A 21,928-nucleotide genomic window follows, 5' to 3' on the forward strand; every position below is an offset into this window, starting at 1 on the left:
AAAAACTCCTATCGAGTTCCTTTTTATAGTTTCTGTTTCTCTGCTAAAAATACTAATCTTTTTAATAATTTTAAGTGTATTTCCCTTTCTATCATGTAACAAAGATAACATTGGTTTTCTGCTGGTTTCACCATATAGGTAATCTGACTATTGACATCTGTTAATTGATTAATTGTCTTTTCCCTTAAAAATGGGCCACATACCCTTTTTTTTTTTTTTTTTTTTTTTACTGCATGTCAAGTAAACTTGGATTATATCCTAGGCATTGTGAATATTATGTAGTCTCTGGGTCCTTCTTATCTTCTGGAAAATGTTGCTATTTTGTCTTAGCACACAACCTAGTGAGGCTCTGATCTTTAGTTATGTTTTGCATTCTGTGGATCATGGTTCAAATCTCAATTCCATGTTTTCTGCCTTTGGTATGTTGGTTTAGGTCCATTTTGCACATGAGTAGTACAGGAGTTTGTTGGAGACTTGTGCAGGTGGGTTCATATCTCGGTTCAGGTCTCTAAACCTTTGCTACTTTCATTTAGGTTACTTTTCTACATGGGAAGCTTGTGTTAGACTGAAATTCATGTAGGTTCATACACAGAATTAAGAGATAACCCATTCTCTGACTCTTCTCCCTCTAGCATTTCCTTCATCCCCTCTGGTTTTCACAGACTCCATTTTTCTCATTCCTTGGCCAGACTGGAGTTTCTTTCAGGGGTTCAGCTGCTTGTGCCTCTGCAATGCTCCATGACTGAGGCCTGCCTCAGGGTACAGCCATGTGAAGTAGATTTCTCTAGCTGCATGATAAACTCAGTGGCTTAAAGCAATACACATTTATTATCTCAGAGTTTCTGTGGGTCAGAAGTCCAGGTATGGCTTACCTGAGTTCTCTGCTTAAGGTCTCAAAATATTGCCATCAAGATATTGGCTGGGACTGTGGTTTCATCTGGAGTGTCACTGATGAAGGATCTACTGTTGTTGGCAGATTTTAGCTCCTTGTGCCTGTGGGATGGAGAACTTCAGTTTCTTGCTGGCTGTTGGCCGGAGGCTGTGCTTAGCTCTTAAATTTCATTTCATTTCCTTGCCAGATGGGCCTCCAGACATAGACAGCCCACAACATGGCAGCTTGTTTTTTCAAAGGGAGAGACTGCAGCAAGACAGCTGTTACAGTTTTCATGCACATAATCACATATATCTCGTCACCTTTGCCATATTCTGTTGGTTAGAAACAGGCCATAGGTCATGTCCACGCTAAAAGGAAGGAGACTGCTCAAGGGCAAGAATAGGAGGGAAAAGTTATGGGGTGTAGGAGACTAGGGAGAACATGTAGGGGGGGGGAACCATGGGAAACTCACTCTGGTGAAGGTCACTTCTCCAAGTTTTGACTCCTTTCCTGCATTTGCCTACTTTGCTTTTCAGAGTCTGTTGTAGATGGTTTTTTGTTTTTTTTTTTAAAGATTTTATCTATTTATTTGTCAGAGAGAGAGAGAGAGCACAAGTAGGGGGAGCAGCAGGCTGAGGGAGAAGCAGACTCCCCGCCGAGCAAGGAACCTGACGAGGGACTCGATCTTAGGACCGTGGGATCACGACCTGAGCCGAAGGCAGACGCTTAACCAACTGAGCCACCCAGGCACCCCTGTTGTAGATGATTTTTATATTTTCAGAATTTTTAGTCATCAGCATAAAGGATGGGCTGTAGAGGGCTTATGTCACCATGGAACTGAAAGTTCGTTGTTGGATTTAGCAATCAGGAAATCATTTTAAAAAGCAATGTTTTTTCTTTCTTTTTTTTTCCAATTCTTTTTTTTTTTTAAGATTATTTATTTATTTATTTATTTCACAGAGAGAGCGAGAGCAGGAACACAAGCAGGGGGAGTGGGAGAGGGAGAAGCAGGCTTCCCGCCAAGCAGGGAGCCCGATGCGGGGCTCGATCCCAGGACCCTGGGATCATGACCTGAGCCGAAGGCAGAGGCTCAACCATCTGAGCCACCCAGGCGCCCCTAATAAACAATGTTTATAGAAGAATGTGGGTAGAAACTTGATAGGAATGAGAGAGAGTGGATGTAAGGGGAGAACAGGTAAATGGAGTGGTAACTGGTGGGGAATGTGGAGTCAAGAAAAGGTTTTATAACTTGCTTTTTATTTCTTTTAAAAATTTATTAGTGTTTCATTTTTATGCCAATAGAGTAATTTATCCAACATTTTAAATAGCTGACTGGTATTCCATTCTGTGCATATATCAGAATTTGCTTCCCTATTTCCCACTGGTTATATTTGATTATAAATGACACTGCAATGAATAACCTTGTCTACATGCTTTCTCAAACATCTCTTGTTTTTTTGTTTTTTTGTTTTTTTTTATTTGACAGAGAGAGACACAATGAGAGAGGAAACACAAGCAGGGGGATGGGGAAAGGGAGAAGCAGGCTTCCTGCTGAGCAGGGAGCCCGATGTGGGGCTCAATTCCAGGACCCTGGGATCATGACCTGAACGGAAGGCAGATGCTTAATGACTGAGCCACCCAGGTGCCCCACATCTCTTGTTTTCTTAAGGGCAGGTTCCTCAAGGTGCAGTTTTTGGGTCAGGGTGTATGAGTATTTTATTTTATTTTATTTATTTATTTATTTTAAAGATTTTATTAATTTATTTGACAGAGAGAGACACAGCGAGAAAGGGAACACAAGCAGGGGGAGTGGGAGAGGGAGAAGCAGGCTTCCCGCCCTGCAGGGAGCCTGATGTGGGGCTCGATCCCAGGATCCTGGGATCATGACCTGAGCCGAAGGCAGACACTCAACGACTGAGCCACCCAGGCGCCCCAGTGTATGAGTATTTTAGAAGCTATTAGCTACTGCTGGGACTTGTTCCTATGAATTAAAGGAATGATTTGCCAGAGGAACAGATCATTTCAATCCTTCCTAAATTAAGTTGCTTGACTTCCATTGGATGTTCTTTTTAAAAATTTTTTTTGAGAGAGAAAGAATACAAGTGGGGGATGGCGCGGGGGAGAGGCAGAGGGAGAGGGAGAGAGAGAGAGAATCTTAAGCAGGCTCCACACCCAGTGTGGAGCCCAACATGGGGCTCAGTCTCAGGACACTGAGATCATGACCTGAGCTGAAAGCAAGAGTTGGACACTTAACTGATGCCCCTAATTGGGTGTTCTTAATACCAGTTACCAGTTGCTTAAAAATTGACAAAAGAGGATTTATTATTGGATGCTATAGACAAAGGGATGGATATACATGAAGAAAAGATACTTAGATTCATCCAAGGCTGAAGTTTTTTTATTGTAAAGGAAAATCCACAGGGTCACAGAATTTAAAAGACAGGCAGGAATTGACTGGAGTTATTTGCCATATACTTTTAGCTGAACTAGGAAGGAAGTGAAGACAACAGAGATGGTATTAATGTGAAACGATTCTGTATCTCTCTTTATATTAGGTCATATATATTTTAAAATTTATTTTTGGTCTCATATAGATATATTTTACTTTGAAATAATTATAGATTCATAGGAAGTAAAGCAGAGATAACTCACAGAGGTCCTTTGTACCCTTCCCTCAGTTTCCCCTAATGGTTATATCTGACATATTATAATATTAAAACCAAGGATTAGACGCTGGTACATTGTGTGTGTATAGTTGTAGATCAGCTCTCATTTTTAAATGTATTTTTTAAGTGATAATTGTCAACATATAGGAAAGTTTTTTTCCAGTATTTTTTATTTTGTTGCTTTATTTTCTTCATAGTTATTCACACTGAAATTAGTATTTTTATTTGTGTGCTTTCTAATTAATTCACTTCTGTCTTTTCTCTTTATTAAGTCTTTTAAAATTTTTCAATTTATTTTTAAATCTCTCAAAGTCTGTGACATGCTGATCAAAGATTTATAAAGCTTTACAAAGATTTCAGTGCTAATAGCGGCTTTATCTTTTAAAACATTTTAAACAATTTTTATTTTATTTTATTATGTTATATTAGTTGCCATATAGTACATCATTAGTTTTTGATGTAGTGTTCCATGATTCATTGTTTGCATATAACACTTTTTAGGGATTTAAATAGAGATTTGGGAGGGGGAAAGTTGAATGTTGCATTGGTCACTACATTATCTTAATGTCTCTTATCAACATTATTTTTTAAATTCCTCAATGAGGGCGCCTGGGTGGCTCAGTTGGTTAAGCGACTGCCTTCGGCTCAGGTCATGATCCTGGAGTCCCAGGATGGAGTCCCGCATCGGGCTCCCTGCTCAGCAGGGAGTCTGCTTCTCCCTCTGACCCTCCCAACCCTCCCCCCTCTCGTGTGCTCTCTCTCTCAGCCTCTCTCTCTCAAATAAATAAATAAAATCTTTAAAAATAAATAAATAAATAAATAAATTCCTCAATGATTAACTTAATTTATTTTTCAAAGTAAAAATGTTTCCCTTAAAGTTTAAAAATATATGTTGTGTATTACCAAAAAGTAAATTTTTTATGTGTGGTAAAAAGGATGGTAACAAAAAAATTTAGTGCTTGCTCTTTTAAAATCATCAGTTTAGGGGCACCCCCCCCCCCCCTCCCGGCTCAGTTGGTTAAACGTTGGATCTTGATCTCAGGGTTGTGAGTTCAAGCCCCAGGCTGTGTGTGCTCCATGCTGGGGGTGGAGCCTACTTAAAAATTTTTTTAAAAAATTCTTTTAATTTTTAAAATGTTTAAAAAACCTCTTAACTAAACCTAGAATTCTCTTTTTAAAAGTAGGCTCCACACTCAGCGTGGATCACTGCCTGGGGCTTGAACTCACAACCCCGAGAGCAAGACCTGGGCTGATATCATATCAAGATCCAGTGCTTAACCAACTGAGCTACCAGGGTGCCCCAACATTTTTTGTTTTAAGTAATCTCTATGCCCAATGTGGGGCTTAAACTCACGACCCTGACATCAAGAGTCACATGTTCTACCCATTGAGCCACCAGGCACCCCAGTTCAGTAAAAAAGATTTTTTTTTTTAATTTTTTTCTGGCTACAAATTTATTCAACACAAAACATCTCCAACTTTACTGAGGTGGCTGACCACATCCACGACCAAATCTGCCTCTACACTGGAACTCAGTTGCTGACCCAGCCCCGGCCTCATCTTTCTTGTCGGCACCAGGGGGCACAGCGCTTCGTCTGTAGGTGTCTCTGTCAGCTTCCACTCATGTGAGTCTTGCCGGTCGCTCTCCCTCCAGACCTTTGGGCCGTGGTTGGCCAGTCTCAGGGCGGCTGCGGCTCAGAGTGGCAGGCACAATCTCGGGGGGCAGATGGAGGTGATCATGGAGATACTGGATGCCCTCGTTGGTAAGGTACCAGTAGAAATGTCTCCAGGCAAACTGTTCCTTTACGTAGCCTCATGATTTGAGAGACTGCATGGCCTTCATGACGTGAAGGTTGGGCACATTCTTGTCTGCCAGCTCAGGGTGTTTGGGCATGTGGACATCCTTCGTGGCCACCATCACTCCCTCCTTGAAAAGGAGTTCATAAATGGCAATTTGGTTCTTCTTGGGCATCAACATCTCAGCGGCTGCTACATCCGGGGCTGGGGCTCAGTTAAAAAGATTTTAATAAAATATCAAACACTGCACAGCTTTCTTGTATTTAGATTTATAGAGAACTGTTCATAAATCCATCTGTTTATTAAGTCCAGTATGTAAGACAGGTTTAAGCTTGCAGGCTCTGGTTGCATTTTCCCTAAAAGAATTGTTGATAGACTCTTTAAAGCTTAAAAACCCAGATAATACACATTTAATTGGGTGCCTTTTCTGAAATAGCTCAGTTTCATCTACTCCCTGCTTGATGATCTCCACTGTTGTTGAGGAAACTCTTAGGTAGTTACCTTGTTGGTTCTGAATCCTGCTGCACATTAGGATCCATAGGGAATTTTTTAAAAAAATGATGCCTAGAGTCCACTTCTCAGGATTTGATTAATTGTATGTGGTGGGGCTTGGGCATTGCTGTTGTTTTTTGCTTTTGTTTTTGTTAAAGCTTCCTGATGATTCTTAAGTGCATTAAGGATTGAACACCACTGAGCTATGATATCCACAGTAGCTGATTTGTCATTCACTTTCAGTTTGCAAATTCAAACAGGGCCTGAACATATGCACTTATCTCTGGCTTGTGACAAAAATACCACATTTTCCCCATGCTTATTCTTTACATTCTCAGGCACTACTCTAGTCTCCTGCTCAATTGTCAATGGTGTAATAGTGCTTTTTCATCACTACTTTTATTTTTGAAAGGAAGAGCCCTTTTCATAGGTTGCATGATTTCTTTGTCCTAAAGATTCAGGGCGCCTGGGTGGCTCAGTCGGTTAAGCGACTGCCTTTGGCTCAGGTCATGATCCTGGAGTCCCGGGATCGAGTCCCGCATCGGGCTCCCTGCTCGGCGGGGAGTCTGCTTCGTCCTCTGACCCTATCCCCTCTCATGTGTTCTCTCTCTCTCATTCTCTCTCTCTCAAATAAATAAATAAAATCTTTAAAAAAAAAAAAAAAGATTCATACCTTGTGTTGAATTATGTAGCCCGTATCTAAATGATACATTTGAAATTTTTTGAAGCTACTTTCAGATTTTATTTTTTATTTTGTTTCTTATTTCAAGTGCCTCTTTGTAGACCTCAGAGAGTCGGGGACCTGGGCGGCGAAAGAACTGAGAAAAAGAGACGATAGTATAGCGAGGCACAGGGGACCCCGAGCAACAGCCCGAGGTGCTGAGGTTTATTTTCCATACTCTTACATACCTTCTACAGCAGGGGCGTAGTAAGGCACATTCCTCCATGTAAACAGGATTAGTCAAGCACATAAGAATCTTTAAAGGAACAAAGAGGGGAGTGCCCAGTGTGCTGTTTACAGCTGGCTTCCTATCTACTAAACATCTGCTGCGTACTTTAGAACTGACCACACACGTCCCAAGGGCATTTCACTCTGATCCTTTCCGGTTATTTTTAACCCTGCAATCTCGAGTTTTCTCAGAGAGCTCAGAGTCTGAGCGAACATGAACCAGTGGTGGTTGTGGCGTTCTGTTTCCCACACCTCTTCTCATTAACATTTCAGCCCTTACAACTTCTGTTGGTATGGACACGATGGGTTAGTTCCACTCAAAAAATATCTCAAGGCAAAAGACAAACACAGTAAGCACTTGGATTAACAATATTGTGCCTACGTCTGACAAGAATTCAAGATATTGGTGGCTAAGAATTGATTTGCTTTGCTGAAGCTTTGTGTTCATGAACATTTTAAAGTAAAAATTTAGTAACAGGAATGAAATTGGTAGCTAACATTTTCTTGATCTAATTTGCTGGGTACCATCAATTCTGAGGAAAGTACTATTATCTTCAGCTTATATTAGCAAAGTAAGACAGAGAGGGGTTAAATAAATTGTCTAAGTTCTACTTCTGAAAAATATAAAAAAGTACACTAATCTTCTATGCCAAGAGAATAAAGAAGTAAAATATTATTTCATATAGAATATAAAGTGATCAGATAATACAGTTCTTACTACATTTCTGACTGCTGAAAATGGATTGGTAAGCTTGACAAAAGATAGTTATGGCTAAAGTATAAATGATAAAACTTTGATAGTTTTATTCACAGATGTATACCTATTCCCCTATTTCTTTAACATCTCGTTGTTAAAGAAAAGAAGGGGTGCCTGGGTGGCTCAGTTGGTTAAGCATCTGCCTTTGGCTCAGGTCATGATCCCAGGGTCCTGGGTTCAAGTCCTCTGTCGGGTTCCCTGCTCAGCGGGAGTCTGTTTCTCCCTCTGTCCCCCCCCCCTTGTACTCTCTCTTTTGTACATGCTCTCTTTTGTACTCTCTCTCTCAAATAAATAAATAATATCTTTAAAAATAAATAAATAAAAATAAAGAGAACTTACTTAACTTAGTTTAGACTTCTCTTTACTAATTCAACTTTTTTTCAACTTCTCTTTTGGAGTATTTCACCTTTTGTTACACAGGGAGGCTTGCAAGGTTACCAATTTACTACTAATTTAAAATACTATAAATTTTAAGTGGGAAAATTATTAAAGTTTACTTACTCAGGGAGTGAGAAGATAGAGTCTAAATTATTTATCCCCTTTATTCTATTTATTCTCTGTTTTCTGCTTTTTAGTTATTCATCTATATTTTAGTATTTCAAGGAGTTGCAGAAAATCAAGCCAGGATTTATTGAGAAGAGAATGAAATGAGATTTAAGGACTATCTGTTTTTATTTATATTCGACCCCTCTCCCATGTCCATAGTTAGCAAACCAGTAATGTATATGAATTCTGAAATATGATTGTTTTAAACTAAAACTTCTGAGTGTGGAAGCATCTCCTTTATAGAGAACTTTTCATTTTATAAATCTGCAGTCTTAGTGGCTGTTAACTTAAATATTTGGAAGACATATTGCTCAAAAAAATTCACTTGAAACCCTTACTGTATTTCTGTTAAAATGCAGCATCATCAAAATTTGATCAGTAGGTGTGTAAAGTAAATTAATGGTGGAACTATATTAACCAAATCATGTTGAACACCATTTCAGAAGGTTCTCTTGACCGTTTTTAACCTAATGTAGTGTTAAAATAATTAACCATTGTTCTTACCTGGCTATACCTGAAAATGAAGAGGGCATTTACTCTTTAATTAAATTTAATAAAAATGTTTACTTTTCAGGTGATTCGATCTGGGCAAAAATTAAGGAAAAAGTCTGCTGACACAGGCGAGAAACGTGGAGGCTGGTTTAGTGGGTTTTGGGGTAAGAAGGAGTCTAAGAAAAAAGATGAAGAATCTTTGATTCCTGAAAGTAAGTTCCAAGTCAGATAATTTATTGTACACTGATAAGTAAAAAACACATAAATTCTATTTTAGCCAGTTAGTGGACTTTTACGTTTATTATAAGCAAATTAGTGTAAAGGTATAAGCAAATACTTCAGGCTGGAACATGTCTGGGTTTATCTAACTAAATCAAAACTTTGATATTTTTGAGGAAATTATTTGTGTGAAATTTTATAAGTTTGAATTCAAAAGCGTCAACATCTGACATTTCTTATTGTTACTTTTTACATGAATATCAGAAGTTTCACTTAATTTTTAACCTACTTAGGGAATTCTAAAATTCTTATATGAGACCAGAATTCCCTTAATGGTGTCTCTTTGCCTTTTCTTGACATAAGCAAGCAAATGCATGATGTTTGTTTTAAGTAGGCACAGTAGTATATTAGAGGGAATTACCCGGCTGCTTTTGCTATTAGCATTGATTTTAGAGCACTTGTTAGTTTGGTTTGATTGTTTTTATTGTATCTGTAAAACTGAAGCAATTGATTTCTTAAAATACTGTCCTTTCTTTGTAGCTATTGATGACATTATGACTCCAGAAGAAAAAGATAAGCTCTTCACTGCTATTGGTTATAGTGAGAGCTCCCACAACTTAGCTTTACCCAAGCAGGTAATTATTTTTTAGGTGGTTTAAGAAGTATTTTATTTCATTTTACTGTATTATGTTGAATTGGGTTAAATGAGTTATTGATTTTTATAAAAATGTTATCATTTGTTTCTTCTCACAAGAGTGTGTGAGAAGAATTGGAGTAAATTCTTTTTTAAATGTTTGATAGAATTTACCAGTGACATTATCTGGTCCTGAGGTTTTCTTTGTCGGGAGGTTTCTAATTATTGACTCAATCACCTACTCATTATTGGTCTGTTCACATTTTCTGTTTCTTCATGATTCAGTCTTGGTGGATTGTACATTTCTAGAAATTTATCCATTTTTTTCTAGGTTGTCTAATTTGTTGGTATATAGGTGTTCATAGTAGTCTCTTATGATCTTTTGTATTTCTGTATATGAGTTGTAATATCTCCTCTATTACTTATAATTTTATTCACATGTGTCATCTTTATTTCTTGCTTAGTCTAGCTAAAGGTTTGACAGTTTTGTTTTTAAAGAACCAACTTTTGGTTTTATTAATCTTTTCTATTGTTTTTTTATTCTCTATTTCATTTATTTCTTCTCTAATTTTTATAATTTCCTTTCTTCTTCTAACTTTGGGCTTTGGGATGCCTGGGAGGCTCAGTTGGTTAAGCTTCTGCCTTTGGCGCAGGTCCTGGGATCGAGTTTCGCATTGGGCTCCTTGCTCTTTGGGGAGCCTGTTTCTCCCTCTGCCTGCCACTCCCCTGCTTGTGCTCTCCCTCTCTCTGAAAAGTAAATAAATAAAATCCTTAACTTTGGCCTTAGTTTGTCCTTCTTTTTCTAGTTCCTTGAGGTGTAAAGTTAAGTTGTTTATTTGAGATCCTTCTTTTTTCTTGTATGAATTTATCACTATAAACTTCCCTATTAGAAGGAAGATGCTTCTGCTGCATCCCATAAGTTTTGATGTATTGAGTTTCCATTTTTGTTTATCTCATGCTGTTTTTTAATTTTCCTTTTGATCTATTCTTTGATACAGTGGTTGTTCAGGGGTATGTTGTTTAATTTCCACATATTAGTGACTTTTGTAGCTTTCCTCTTACTAAGATCTTACTCCATTGTGGTTGGGAAAGATACTTGATATAATTGATACCCTCTTGAATTTTTTGAGACTTGTTTCATTGCCTAATATATGATCTATCCTAGGAAATATTCCTGTGGGCTTGAGAAGAATGTTTATTCTGCTGCTGTTGAGTGGAATGTTTTGTGCATGTCTGTTAGATCCCTTTGGCTTACAGTGTTTAAATCCACTGTTGCTTTATGATTCTCTGTTAGGATGAGCTATCTGTTGTTGAGAGTGGGTTATTGAAGTCCCTAACTATTGCCATTTATTTCTCTTTTTAGTCCTGTTAGTATTTACTTTATGTATTTAGGTACTGTAATGTTGGGTGCATAAGTTTTTACAAATCTTATGTTTTCTTGATTGACTGATCTCTTTATCATTATATAATGACCTTCTTGTCTCTTTTGACAACATTTAACTTAAAGTTTATTTTCTTCTGATATAAATATAGCTACCCTTTTTGAGGGGAGTTACTATTTGCTTGAAGTATCTTTTTCCATTCCTTCACTTTTAGTCAATGTGTGTCCTTAAAGCTAAAGTGAATGTCTTTCTTGTAGGCAGCATATCATTGGATCTTATTTTTTTAAAAATCCATTCTGCCATTCTTTATCTTTTTATTGGAAAATTTAATCTCCTTACTTTTAAAGTAATTATTTAGGTAAGGACTTACTGTTGCCATTTTGTTAATTGTTTTCTGTTTTATGAATCTTCCTCTCTTAATGTCTTCCTTTAAGTTTTGATGAGAATCAACTCCCTGCTTCTCTGTCCTACCTCGTTTTGACCTATCTATTTTTTGGTCAGGATTTTTTTTTTCTCAGTGTTTTTTTAAGCCTTCCAAGACATCAAGCAGATGTTCTCTATATTTTGTCCAGTTTTTGAGCCAGAGGATTGGTCTGAATTAGTTTGCTTTAGTGAAAGTTGATGAATTGAGTCTTTATGTGACAAAATATTTTATCAAGTTTCATTTTTCTTATCTCAAACTAGGAGAAATGAATTTTGGATCTCTTGTAGTTGTCCTTTTTGAACAATTTTGTAATTTTGTATTGAAGTTTCTAATGTTCTTTTTGAATATTTAGATCACCTTATAATTCAACAAATTTAAGTAAGAAATTATTAAAGAAAGTAATAAACTATAACAATTTTCATTCATTCTTTTTGTTTAGTATGTTGCCCATATAATGACACTGAGACTAGTCAGCACCTCTGTCACATTAAGAGAAAACAAAAATATCCCAGAAATACTGAAAATTCAGATAATTGGCCTGGGCACCCAAGTATCTCAGCGACCAGGAGCACAAGCACTTAAGTAAGTTAAAAAGCTTATTATTTCAGTTTTTATTTCTAGATATGACTTGGCCAAAAAATAGTGTTATTGAGCATTAAACAACTTCTTTAGGTTCTCTTCCTTTTGTGTGTCAGATGGTCTTTTTATATTTGAATTTGTTTTGTTACAAAGCTATATGAGGAGTTCATCATTTATTCTACCCTCTGTTCTTTCCTTCGCAAAAATTTATTGGATACTGTTAAATTTATCAGTTTGATACTATGAAGGCTAGCATAGGAACATTAAGTTTCTGTTTTTAAGAAGTTTATGCTGTACATGTTAAGAGAGGATAACCAAAAAGTTAATAATATAAGAACTATATAACATATTAGCTGTAGGTGAGAAGATGCTGTAAAGTGAAATCCTTGAGGTTAATGCTACACAAGCTCAGTTGCAGAGGAGAATAACTTGGGCTAGAAGAATTGGGATTTAGGGTAGCTGAGTAGAAAGAAGCAGGGATGAGGGTGTTTTCAGGTGACATGAAATAGAGGGTTGAGTTCCCTGAGTGAAGTGTAGCTTACGTTCATGTAACAGTGATCATCGGAACTTCTGTAGTGTTCAGGAGTTGGCCAAAGTGGGTTTCTCATGCGGATGAGAAGTTAAGAGCCAAAAACCAAAACAAAACCCCAGATTGTATGGATAATTAAATGCCAGGCCAAGGAGTTTGGACTTTACCTTGGGTAATAGGTGTAGTACTGGCTCTCAAAGGAGTTTTTTTAAAAGGAAAATTTATATTTTAACCCATTATGTTACACAGCATCTTAATTATATTATTTATTTACTCACTGGATTGTAGGGTGGAAGCAAAATTAGAACACTGGTACATAACAGGTCTGAAACAGCAGGGTGTTGTACCGTCACTCGTGGCTTCCATTGGCGATACTACCTCATCCTTGCTTAAAATCGAGTTTGAAACCAACCCAGAGAATAGCACGGCTGACCAGACTCTGATTGTTCAGTCTCAGCCTGTGGAGGTCATCTACGATGCTGTAAGTGCAAGGAGAAAGTCAATCTTTATTAAACCCATCTTATACTTCTGACATATGGTGTTCTTATTTTTCCTCTTTTATATCTAACATTTATTTACTTAGCAACTAAGTTTACTAACACTTTTTTCTTGTTTTAAAAGCAGTACATGCTTACCAGTTAATTTTACTTTTTCATATGCTGCCATTTTTCTTCCTACTGTACTTATCTATGCTTATGTTAAAGTAAAAAAAAAAATCTAATATACTATTCAAAAAGTCTGTGTTGGAGTGCCTGGGTGGTTCAGTCGGTTAAGCATCTGCCTTCAGCTCAGGTCATGATCCAGGGTCCTGGGATTGAGCCCTGCCCTGGGCTCCTTGCTTAGCGGGGACTCTGTTTCTCCATCTCCCTCTGTCTACCGCCCCCCACTTGTGTGTGCACATGTGTGCACGTTCTCTCTCTCAAATAAATAAAATCTTTTTTTAAAAAAAGTCTGTTTATTGTACCAACTACTCCCAAATAGTTATACACTGACTTCCTGTTCCAGTTCAGTTTTGCTTATTTTCCCTTTCCCCTAAATATCTGGACCAATTCAAATTGCTTTAGGAGTAATAAAAGAATTTTAAATATTGTTCATATGAAAAAAAAAGCATTGACATTTAGATGTCATTGAAAATGCTGGCTCAAGTTCTGTATCTATGGTTCCATCTTTTATTCAAATGCTCTTAACTCATCTCAGGCTAGCCAACAGGATCACTAGTCATTGCATCCTTTGTAAGTTCGTCCTACTCTGTTGTTGAGAACCGTGACTTTTTTTTTTTTTTTACTTCACAGTTTAGAAGTGTAGTCACAGGCAGGGTTTAATTTAATTTTTTAAATTAAAAAAAATTTTAATTGTGGTAAAATACATAAAATTTACCATCTTGGCAATTTTTAAGTGTATAGTTTAGTAGTAATGTCCATTGCTATAACAACATGACACCTTAGAACATACAAAGTCACCTCAATGACATGCACACATTTGTTGCCTCTGTAGTAAGCGTACTTGGGCTGTTCCTTTTTTTAGATTTTTTTTTCCTTCCACGAGAGAGAGAGATGCAATAGGGCAGAGTATCTTTGGAGGTATCTCCTAAGTTTGGAACCACAGTTGTTTAGAATTAAACTGCAACTTTAAAATTTATAATATGGAAAGTACTGTGTAGAGCTTGCTTATATTTTAAATTATTTTACAGAAAACCATCAATGCAGTGGTTGAATTCTTTCAATCAAATAAAGGATTAAATCTTGAACAAATAACATCAGCTACATTAATGAAGCTGGAAGAAATTAAAGAGAGAACAGCTACAGGTAAAGAATTTATCTGCAGGGCGCCTGGGTGGCTCAGTTGGTTAAGCGACTGCCTTCGGCTCAGGTCATGATCCTGGAGTCCCGGGATCGAGTCCCGCATCGGGCTCCCTGCTCGGCAGGGAGTCTGCTTCTCCCTCTGATCCTCCCCCCTCTCATGTGCTCTCTCTCTCATTCTCTCTCTCTCAAATAAATAAATAAAATCTTAAAAAAAAAAGAATTTATCTGCATAAACATCAATGAAACTCAAAATTTTGTCTATTCTAATGAAAACTTTGTGTGTAACTCTGGTTCTAAACATAAATACTTTTATGCAGCATGGTCTCTAAACTCAAGCCAAGTAGTTTATGTGGTTGCTTAACTAAAGAAATGATGAATTTTGGGGCACCTGGATGGCTCAGATCATGATCCCAGGGTCTTGGGATCGGGCTCCCTGCTCGGCAGGAAGCCTGCTTCTCCCTTTCCCACTCCCCCTACTCTGGCTGTATAGGGGCTTCCCTCTCTGGCTGTGTCTCTCTCTGTCAAATAAATAATTTAAAAAAAATGTTTAAAAAAAGAAATGAAGAATTTTTCTCTCTCTGGATAAAATACTAGCTATGTTGGGTTTACTGTACAGTGTGATGATATGATTGTCTCCCATTGACCATATGCAGTTTCACCTTAGATGCTTAATTTTGAGGATAGTCTGTGAGAACTGATGCTCCTCCATAATACTTTTCAAGTGATACTTGTATTCTCATTGTTAATATAATTACGTATGTCAACTTGACCATCTAATCTTTTATTATTTCTTTTAGGACTTACACACATTATTGAAACTCGAAAAGTCCTTGATTTAAGGATAAATCTGAAGCCTTCTTATCTAATACTTCCACAGACAGGTTTCCACCATGAAAAATCAGATCTTCTCATTGTAGACTTTGGTACATTTCGGGTAGGTGTATATCCATTTCTTCCTGCCCATTTTTGCTCAGGTTGGAAGCTAGCTATCTGACAGTTTGCTGGTTTTCCCTCAGAGTTCACTTAAATTAAACTTATTTCTTCTTAGTATTTTGTCAAGCCTAGCTTAGATTGAGTATTTTATGTATATTTTATGGCTATTAAAAAAAACATGGAAAACCCCTAAAATTTTCTGTAATGGTAGATGATTTGATATTGAGGACTGGATTACTGCTGTATTTTTCTAGTTGTAGAGAAGTACTAGATTTCCAGAGTTTAATTACACAGTGTTATTTGTTAATTTACTTATTTTGACAATAGGAAATTATACACATATTAATATACTTGTTATACCACTGTCAGCAATTAAATTGAGTAAGAGAACACTAAGGTTTTGGGTGTCGAACCCATTAGAAATCCAAGCATCTGAGAAAAAGTGACGATTTCAGAAAATACAGTCCCGAATGGATCCTTGCTTCCTTTGGGAAGAGGGAAAAGGAAGTGGAGGTTGAAGCTGAATTCTAATGGCCTGTTTATTCAGGTGATGTAATGAGAAGAAGAAGGAACAAAACCTGTGATTTCATGGTGAAGAGGTTAGGTTGTAGGGGTGCTGAGCCATGCGTTGCAATAACTGCTGAGAGCCAGGAAGAGTTGCATGTCTAGACAGGTTCTTTGAGGTAGACAGCTGTGTAACTGATCTTCTAATTAATACAAATATGGTGAGCACCTAGTACCCAAACATATTAAAGAGGTATACTGAAATATTATATTCCTAATAAAATACTTGCAAAAAATTGTCAGAGGATTAAGCAGAACGTGAACTCACTAAGGACAGTGTTTTCATTTTAGTTAGGTTTTAAGAAAACACAACAAAAATATTAATATATTTTTCTGCTAAGAAAATTGAAGTTTTTGTCCATTTTAGCTTAACAGTAAAGATCAAGGTTTGCAGAAGACTAATAATTCATCTCTGGAAGAAATAATGGATAAAGCATATGACAAGTTTGATGTTGAAATAAAAAGTGTGCAGTTACTCTTTGCAAGAGCAGGTAAGCTTTTGCTCAATTTTTAGGATCTTGAAATTATGTTGAATAGCTTAGGTAAATATGTGTGCATGTATATCAACCGTGACAATGTTTTGAACACATATCCTGTTGGTCACTTAAGAAAACCAAATCGGAGCCCATCAGTGCAAATCATTGCCACAGGTAGAAATAGAGATAAAAATACGCCTGTTCATCTTCAGGTACTTAGCAGCGTTTGAATCTAGGTCCAATCATTGCCTATTTGTTGTGATGTGACTATGAAACTGCCCAGAACACAAAAATAGAAGTTGCCATTGGCTTAAGTTTTTCTTTCTCAGTGCTTTTGGGATGTCTCAATGTTGTCTTCCCTTGCTACTTTGTTTTTAAATATTTTGACTTTATTAGCCTAGTCATTATTTCAGTAGTATTACATACAATCTACTTTTGTAGATATCTGACAAGTATGGATATAGTATTAAAACCCTAAAGGTAGTTAATTATTTTCCAGAAGTTATGGTGTTTTCTACTGCTTAAGTAAAGAACACTGGTTCTCCATACTTGTTTAATTTCTAAAAGCAATAATTATTTGCTAAATATCCTTGAATTTAGCACTTTGTGGTAGGTCATTGGAAGAAAGAAAGTAACTCTGTGTGCAGAGTGTATACTCTAGTAGGAATGAAGAGATTTATTAAAATGTAAATACATAATGCTTTATGTATTAATTCCTTGGAGGGAAGTACTTTTACACAGACCATTTTACACAACCATTAAAACTGCCTTTTCTTTCATATATACTTAATAATAATTGTTTGAGTTATAAGTGATAAAAGATGTTCAGTGATTGCCATCACTTAAGATCTGTGTAGGATTCTGTTGGAAAGTCTGACTCTGGAACTTTTTTTTTTTTGGAGAAAAGTGATTATTACACTTTTTTAATCATAAAATCTTAATAAAACTCATTTTTGTTTTAGAATTATGTGCTAAACTAGTGTAATTTCTCTAAGGAACCCCAGAAACCTCTTTTTTTCCTCTGTCATTTTCTATTTTTTTTTTTCCTTTTTTCACTGCAACCACCTACCTTGACCACTAATTCCAGAATCAGGGCAATAAAGTCCTGGTTTTTTTTCCTATTTGCTTTAGAATGCAAGATGTTATATGAACATCCTCCAAATATATATTTATAATTATTTTTATATCACAGTCTTTGACTCCTGTTGGTCTTATTTTATTTTATTTATTTTTTTGTTTTTGTATCATTGTTTATTTTAATCTGTTATAGGCCATTTTGATTGTTCTGTCCCCCCATCACATATGCACTAATGCTTATAAACATATTTGTATATAAAACTATTTCTTTCCCACTGATTTTTTCCTTTATATTTTTATTCCCCACAGTAGACTATCCTTTATCAGTACTTGTGAATCACTTCATAGTCTTTAGATACATAAGCCAGATTGATAGCCTAGACATGATAGACCTAGGATGAGGCTAAAGAATGTCAAATGGAGTTAGAGTAGACATGTGAAAAAATAAACACTGAAATTCCTTGTCATTAATAACCCTCATTTTTAGAGCATGGGTGAATTTTAATTTTTTTTTCTGATGTGGACTGTATAATTTATTATAGCAAAGTATTTTAGTATTCATACAGCAGTAATAATCCAATGAGAATTGTTTAGTAATTAAGTGGGGAAAAGTGCCCACTTATTATGAACTGTTACTGCTAACTAAAAAACATTTTGAAATAAACAGTTACGTTATTAACTGTCAGTCTTATTATTTTTGTCAATCTTATTTTAAAAAATAAAGGTCATTTAACATATGCTGAAAGAAGTAAAAATTAGTATTTATTGAATACGTTTGCTGTTTTCTATTAAGTTAGAGTAATTTTTCACAGAACATCTGGAAGACTAGTTTAATTTTAAAATTTTTTTAAAGATGAAAATTGGAAAACGTGTCGATTTCAGCATCCATCAACTATGCATATATTGCAACCCATGGATATTCATGTTGAGTTGGCCAAGGCAATGGTAGAAAAAGACATTAGAATGGCCAGGTAATGTATTTCTTTTATATTATAAAATTAACAAGGCGAAATGTATCTATCAGTTACTGGATTCTATTTATTTATTTATTTATTTATTTATTTATTTATTTATTTATTTATTTATTTATATTATGTTATGTTAATCACCATACATTACATCATTAGTTTTTGATGTAGTGTTCCATGATTCATTGTTTGTGTATAACACCCAGTGCTCCATTCAGTATGTGCCTTCTTTAATACCCATCACCAGGCTAACCCATCCCCCCACCCCCCTCTCCTCTAGAACCCTCAGTTCGTTTCTCAGAGTGCATAGTCTCTCATGGTTCATCTCCCCCTCTGATTAAAGAACTAGATTTGTGAAGGACAGAAAAAATGATTATCTTATAGCAAAAATACATTTTTAAGAAAATGTTTATTTGAATTATGATGTATCCCTTCTCTTATTTCAGAAGTATTTGGAATTTTATAATGTGTAAAAGTTGGTTATCCGTGTTTTTGAATGTATCAAATCCAACAATTCAATATCAATAAAATAAAATCTTCAAAAATCAGCAATGTGGATGGAGCTAGAGATTGTTATGCTAAGCAAAATAAGTCAGAGAAAGACAAATACCATATGATTTCACTCATATGTGGAATTTAAGAAACAGAACAGATGAATGTGGGGTGGGGGGAGAAAAAGAGAGGCAAACCAGAAAACAGACTCAACTATAGAGAACTGAGAGATGCTGGAGTTAGAGGTAGGTGGGGTAGATGGGTTAAATGGGTGACAGATATTAAGGAGGGCACTTGTTGTGAAGAGCACTGGATGTTGTATGTAAGTAATAATCACTAAATTCTACTCCTGAAACTAATATTACACTGTGTGTTAACTAACTGGAATTTAAATAAAAACTTGAAACTAGGGAAAAAAAATAGAGGCTCTTTTGATAATGAAACCACATAAAATCTTGAGAATAATTCAAGGGAATGAAAAGTAGGAACTGAATTTTGAATTTAAGGAGATAATTATGAAATATTTATGCTGCCTTCTTAAAAACAGCCTTATTGAAATATTATTGATATTCAGTAAGCTACATCTAATTAAAGCATACAATTTGATAAGTTTTGACATGTATATCAGTAAGCTACATCTAATTAAAGCGTACAATTTGATAAGTTTTGACGTATATATCTATGAAACCATCACTATAGTCAAGATAATGAACACATCCATCATCCCCCCAGAGTCCTTGTGTCCTTTTATACAGTTGGCCCTTGAACAGTGCAAGGGTTAGAGGCACTAGCCCCCATCCCAGTCCCACACTCGCTCTTTTGAAAATCCATATATAACTTTTGATTTCACCTAAACTTAACTACTAAAAGCCTACCTTTAACTGGAAGCCTTACTGATAATATTAGCAGTTGATTAACACATATTTTGTGTATGTGTTATATCTTCTGTTTTTACAATAAAGCTAGAGAAAAGAAAATATTATTAAGAAAATCATAAGGGAGAGAAAATACAATTACAGTACTTCATCGTATTTATTGAAAAAAAATCCGCATTTAAGTAGACCCATGGAGCTCAAACCCAAGTTGTTCAAGGGTCAACATCTCTATTTGTGAGGGATATTTGTGCTTTCATTGTTTTTGTATCAGCATATCAGGGTAATGTTGGCCTCATGGAGTGAGTTTTTTGGAGGAAGTTGTGTAGAATTATTTCTTCTCTATATGCTTGGTGGAGTTCATTTAGTGAAGCCATCTGGACTTGAGTTTTGTTTTTTGGGGGAGAGTTTTTAACTGCAAATTCAATATATTTTATAGATAGAGCTATTCAGATTTTTTTGAGTGATCTTTGGTAGTTTGTCTTTTAAGGAAGGAATCTGTCCATCTTAGTTTTTGAGTTTATTGTCATAAGATTGTTCATATATTATTATATTGCCTTTTTAATACATAGAGAATTTGTAGTGATGCTATATCTCTCTCTCTGCTGATGTTAGTAGTTTGTGCCTTTTCTCTTTTTTTCCTGATCAGTTTATCAGTTTTGTTGATCATCTTCTGAAAGAATCAGCTTTTGGCTTCAATTATTTTCTCTATTGTCCTTCCGTTTTTTATTTCATTGATTTCCACTCTCATGTTTGTTACTGCTTTTTCCCCTTCTGCTTCCTTTGGGTTTCATTTACTTCATTTTCCTAGTTTTTTAAGGTGGAAGTTGAAAACACTGATTTAAGAACTTCTTTTCTACTATCGGCATTGAATGTTGTGTATTTCTCTTGAAATACTCCTTTACTGTACCTCTCATATTTTGAAATTCTTAAGTCAGTAGGCTGGGGTATTCCTAGGTCTTCCCTCATTTGTTTTCCATTTTTCATCTGTCTTTTGTTGACTAATGTCCAATGTCTTTTAAACCATTGTTTCATGTATTTTGTCCAACTTTGTAGTTATTTTGGGTGGGAGGGTTCATCCAGTCCCTCTATTTGAGATGCCTTTAGTTTCACAAATAATAAAGAAGCATCTTTACATATTTATGGTGCTTTCAACTTACAGAGTACTTTTATAGAAAGTTCAATATCTTGAGACAGGAATAGCCAATGGGCCTCTTTCCATTTGTGCCTTATACAGAATATCATTCTTCATATAATCGTTAGGCAGCTGTCAACTTGAGCTGCTCACGTTGGCAAGTCAAAGATAAGCAGTAACTGGAAAGAACTTCCTGAGCAGCAAACAGCTGCCACAAAGCTATTGAGACAGATAAACCAAGGCAGTTATGCTGAGTAGGGAAGCCAAGTAGAAGCAGGGCCCAAAAGTAAGCAACTAATGAAAGCATAGCAGTGATTCAGCAGTGGGTAAAACAGATGTCCTCAGGGTGCGTATATTTTATTTTATTTTATTTTATTTTATTTTATTTTTTTTTAAGATTTTATTTATTTATTTGAGAGAGAGAATGAGAGAGAGAGCACGAGAGGGAAGAGGGTCAGAGGGAGAAGCAGACCCCCTGCCGAGCAGGGAGCCCGATGCGGGACTCGATCCCGGGACTCCAGGATCATGACCTGAGCCGAAGGCAGTCGCTTAACCGACTGAGCCACCCAGGTGCCCAGGGTGCGTATATTTTAATCAGGAGACATAAAATAAGCAAATATATATGATATGTCAGGTGCTGACAAGTACTAGAAACAGAAATAAAGCAAGGCAAGGGGATAGAGAGTGATGGAGTAGATACTCTTAGATATGTATAATATAAAATCTTTGATGCCAGGAAATAGTTAAAGCATGTATAGTGGTTTTAAAAATTAGACATTGTGTTTGAAAATATGTTCATAAAAATCAGTTAACTTTAAAAGGTTTGGCTGCTGAAGAGGGATACATTAAAATTATCTGGAAACTTGGCTTACGCAGAACCTCTCATGCTCTAACAATGTTGACTGAATGAGGCATTAGTTAGATTAAAACATGTCCAGAGTCACTTTGACTCCACAGTGTAGTCTCAAATCCATTTCCCCCCTCCCCCATAATAGAGAGAAGCTGGACCTTAAAACCTTACAGTTGAATTGTATTTTTAGATTGAAAGCATCTGGAGGACTTCCGTTGGTGCATGTGAGGATTTCTGACCAGAAGATGAAAGATGTGCTATGTTTGATTAACAGTATACCCTTGCCACAGAAATCCTCTGCACAGTCTCCAGAGAGACAGGTAAATGGATATAATAAAAATGCTGCATCTTTACATATCTGTATATGGTGAAGTTTTTTCATCTTTCTTTGAGCTAATTTGTTTTTGAATATTTTTTAG

General features: G+C 36.2%; 1 protein-coding gene and 1 pseudogene across 1 annotated transcript in view; one reads left to right on the forward strand and one right to left on the reverse strand.

The window, feature by feature from the left end:
* VPS13C (vacuolar protein sorting 13 homolog C) overlaps window positions 1-21,928 on the forward strand; it is a 179,419-nt gene that overhangs the window by 42,775 nt on the left and 114,716 nt on the right. The window contains exons 15-23 of the mRNA XM_045899939.3: window positions 8,656-8,785; window positions 9,333-9,427; window positions 11,672-11,814; window positions 12,629-12,821; window positions 14,031-14,145; window positions 14,940-15,076; window positions 16,007-16,130; window positions 18,046-18,163; window positions 21,700-21,829. Of these exons, the coding sequence (XP_045755895.1) occupies window positions 8,656-8,785; window positions 9,333-9,427; window positions 11,672-11,814; window positions 12,629-12,821; window positions 14,031-14,145; window positions 14,940-15,076; window positions 16,007-16,130; window positions 18,046-18,163; window positions 21,700-21,829 (1,185 nt within the window). The remainder of the gene's footprint in view (window positions 1-8,655; window positions 8,786-9,332; window positions 9,428-11,671; window positions 11,815-12,628; window positions 12,822-14,030; window positions 14,146-14,939; window positions 15,077-16,006; window positions 16,131-18,045; window positions 18,164-21,699; window positions 21,830-21,928) is intronic.
* Window positions 4,963-5,565, reverse strand: LOC123861134 (small ribosomal subunit protein eS10-like; annotated as a pseudogene).

Source organism: Mirounga angustirostris, unplaced genomic scaffold, assembly GCF_029215605.1.
Source record: "Mirounga angustirostris isolate CCGP_5_RB_7025 unplaced genomic scaffold, mMirAng1.0.hap1 SCAF_9, whole genome shotgun sequence".
NCBI lineage: Eukaryota > Metazoa > Chordata > Mammalia > Carnivora > Phocidae > Mirounga > Mirounga angustirostris.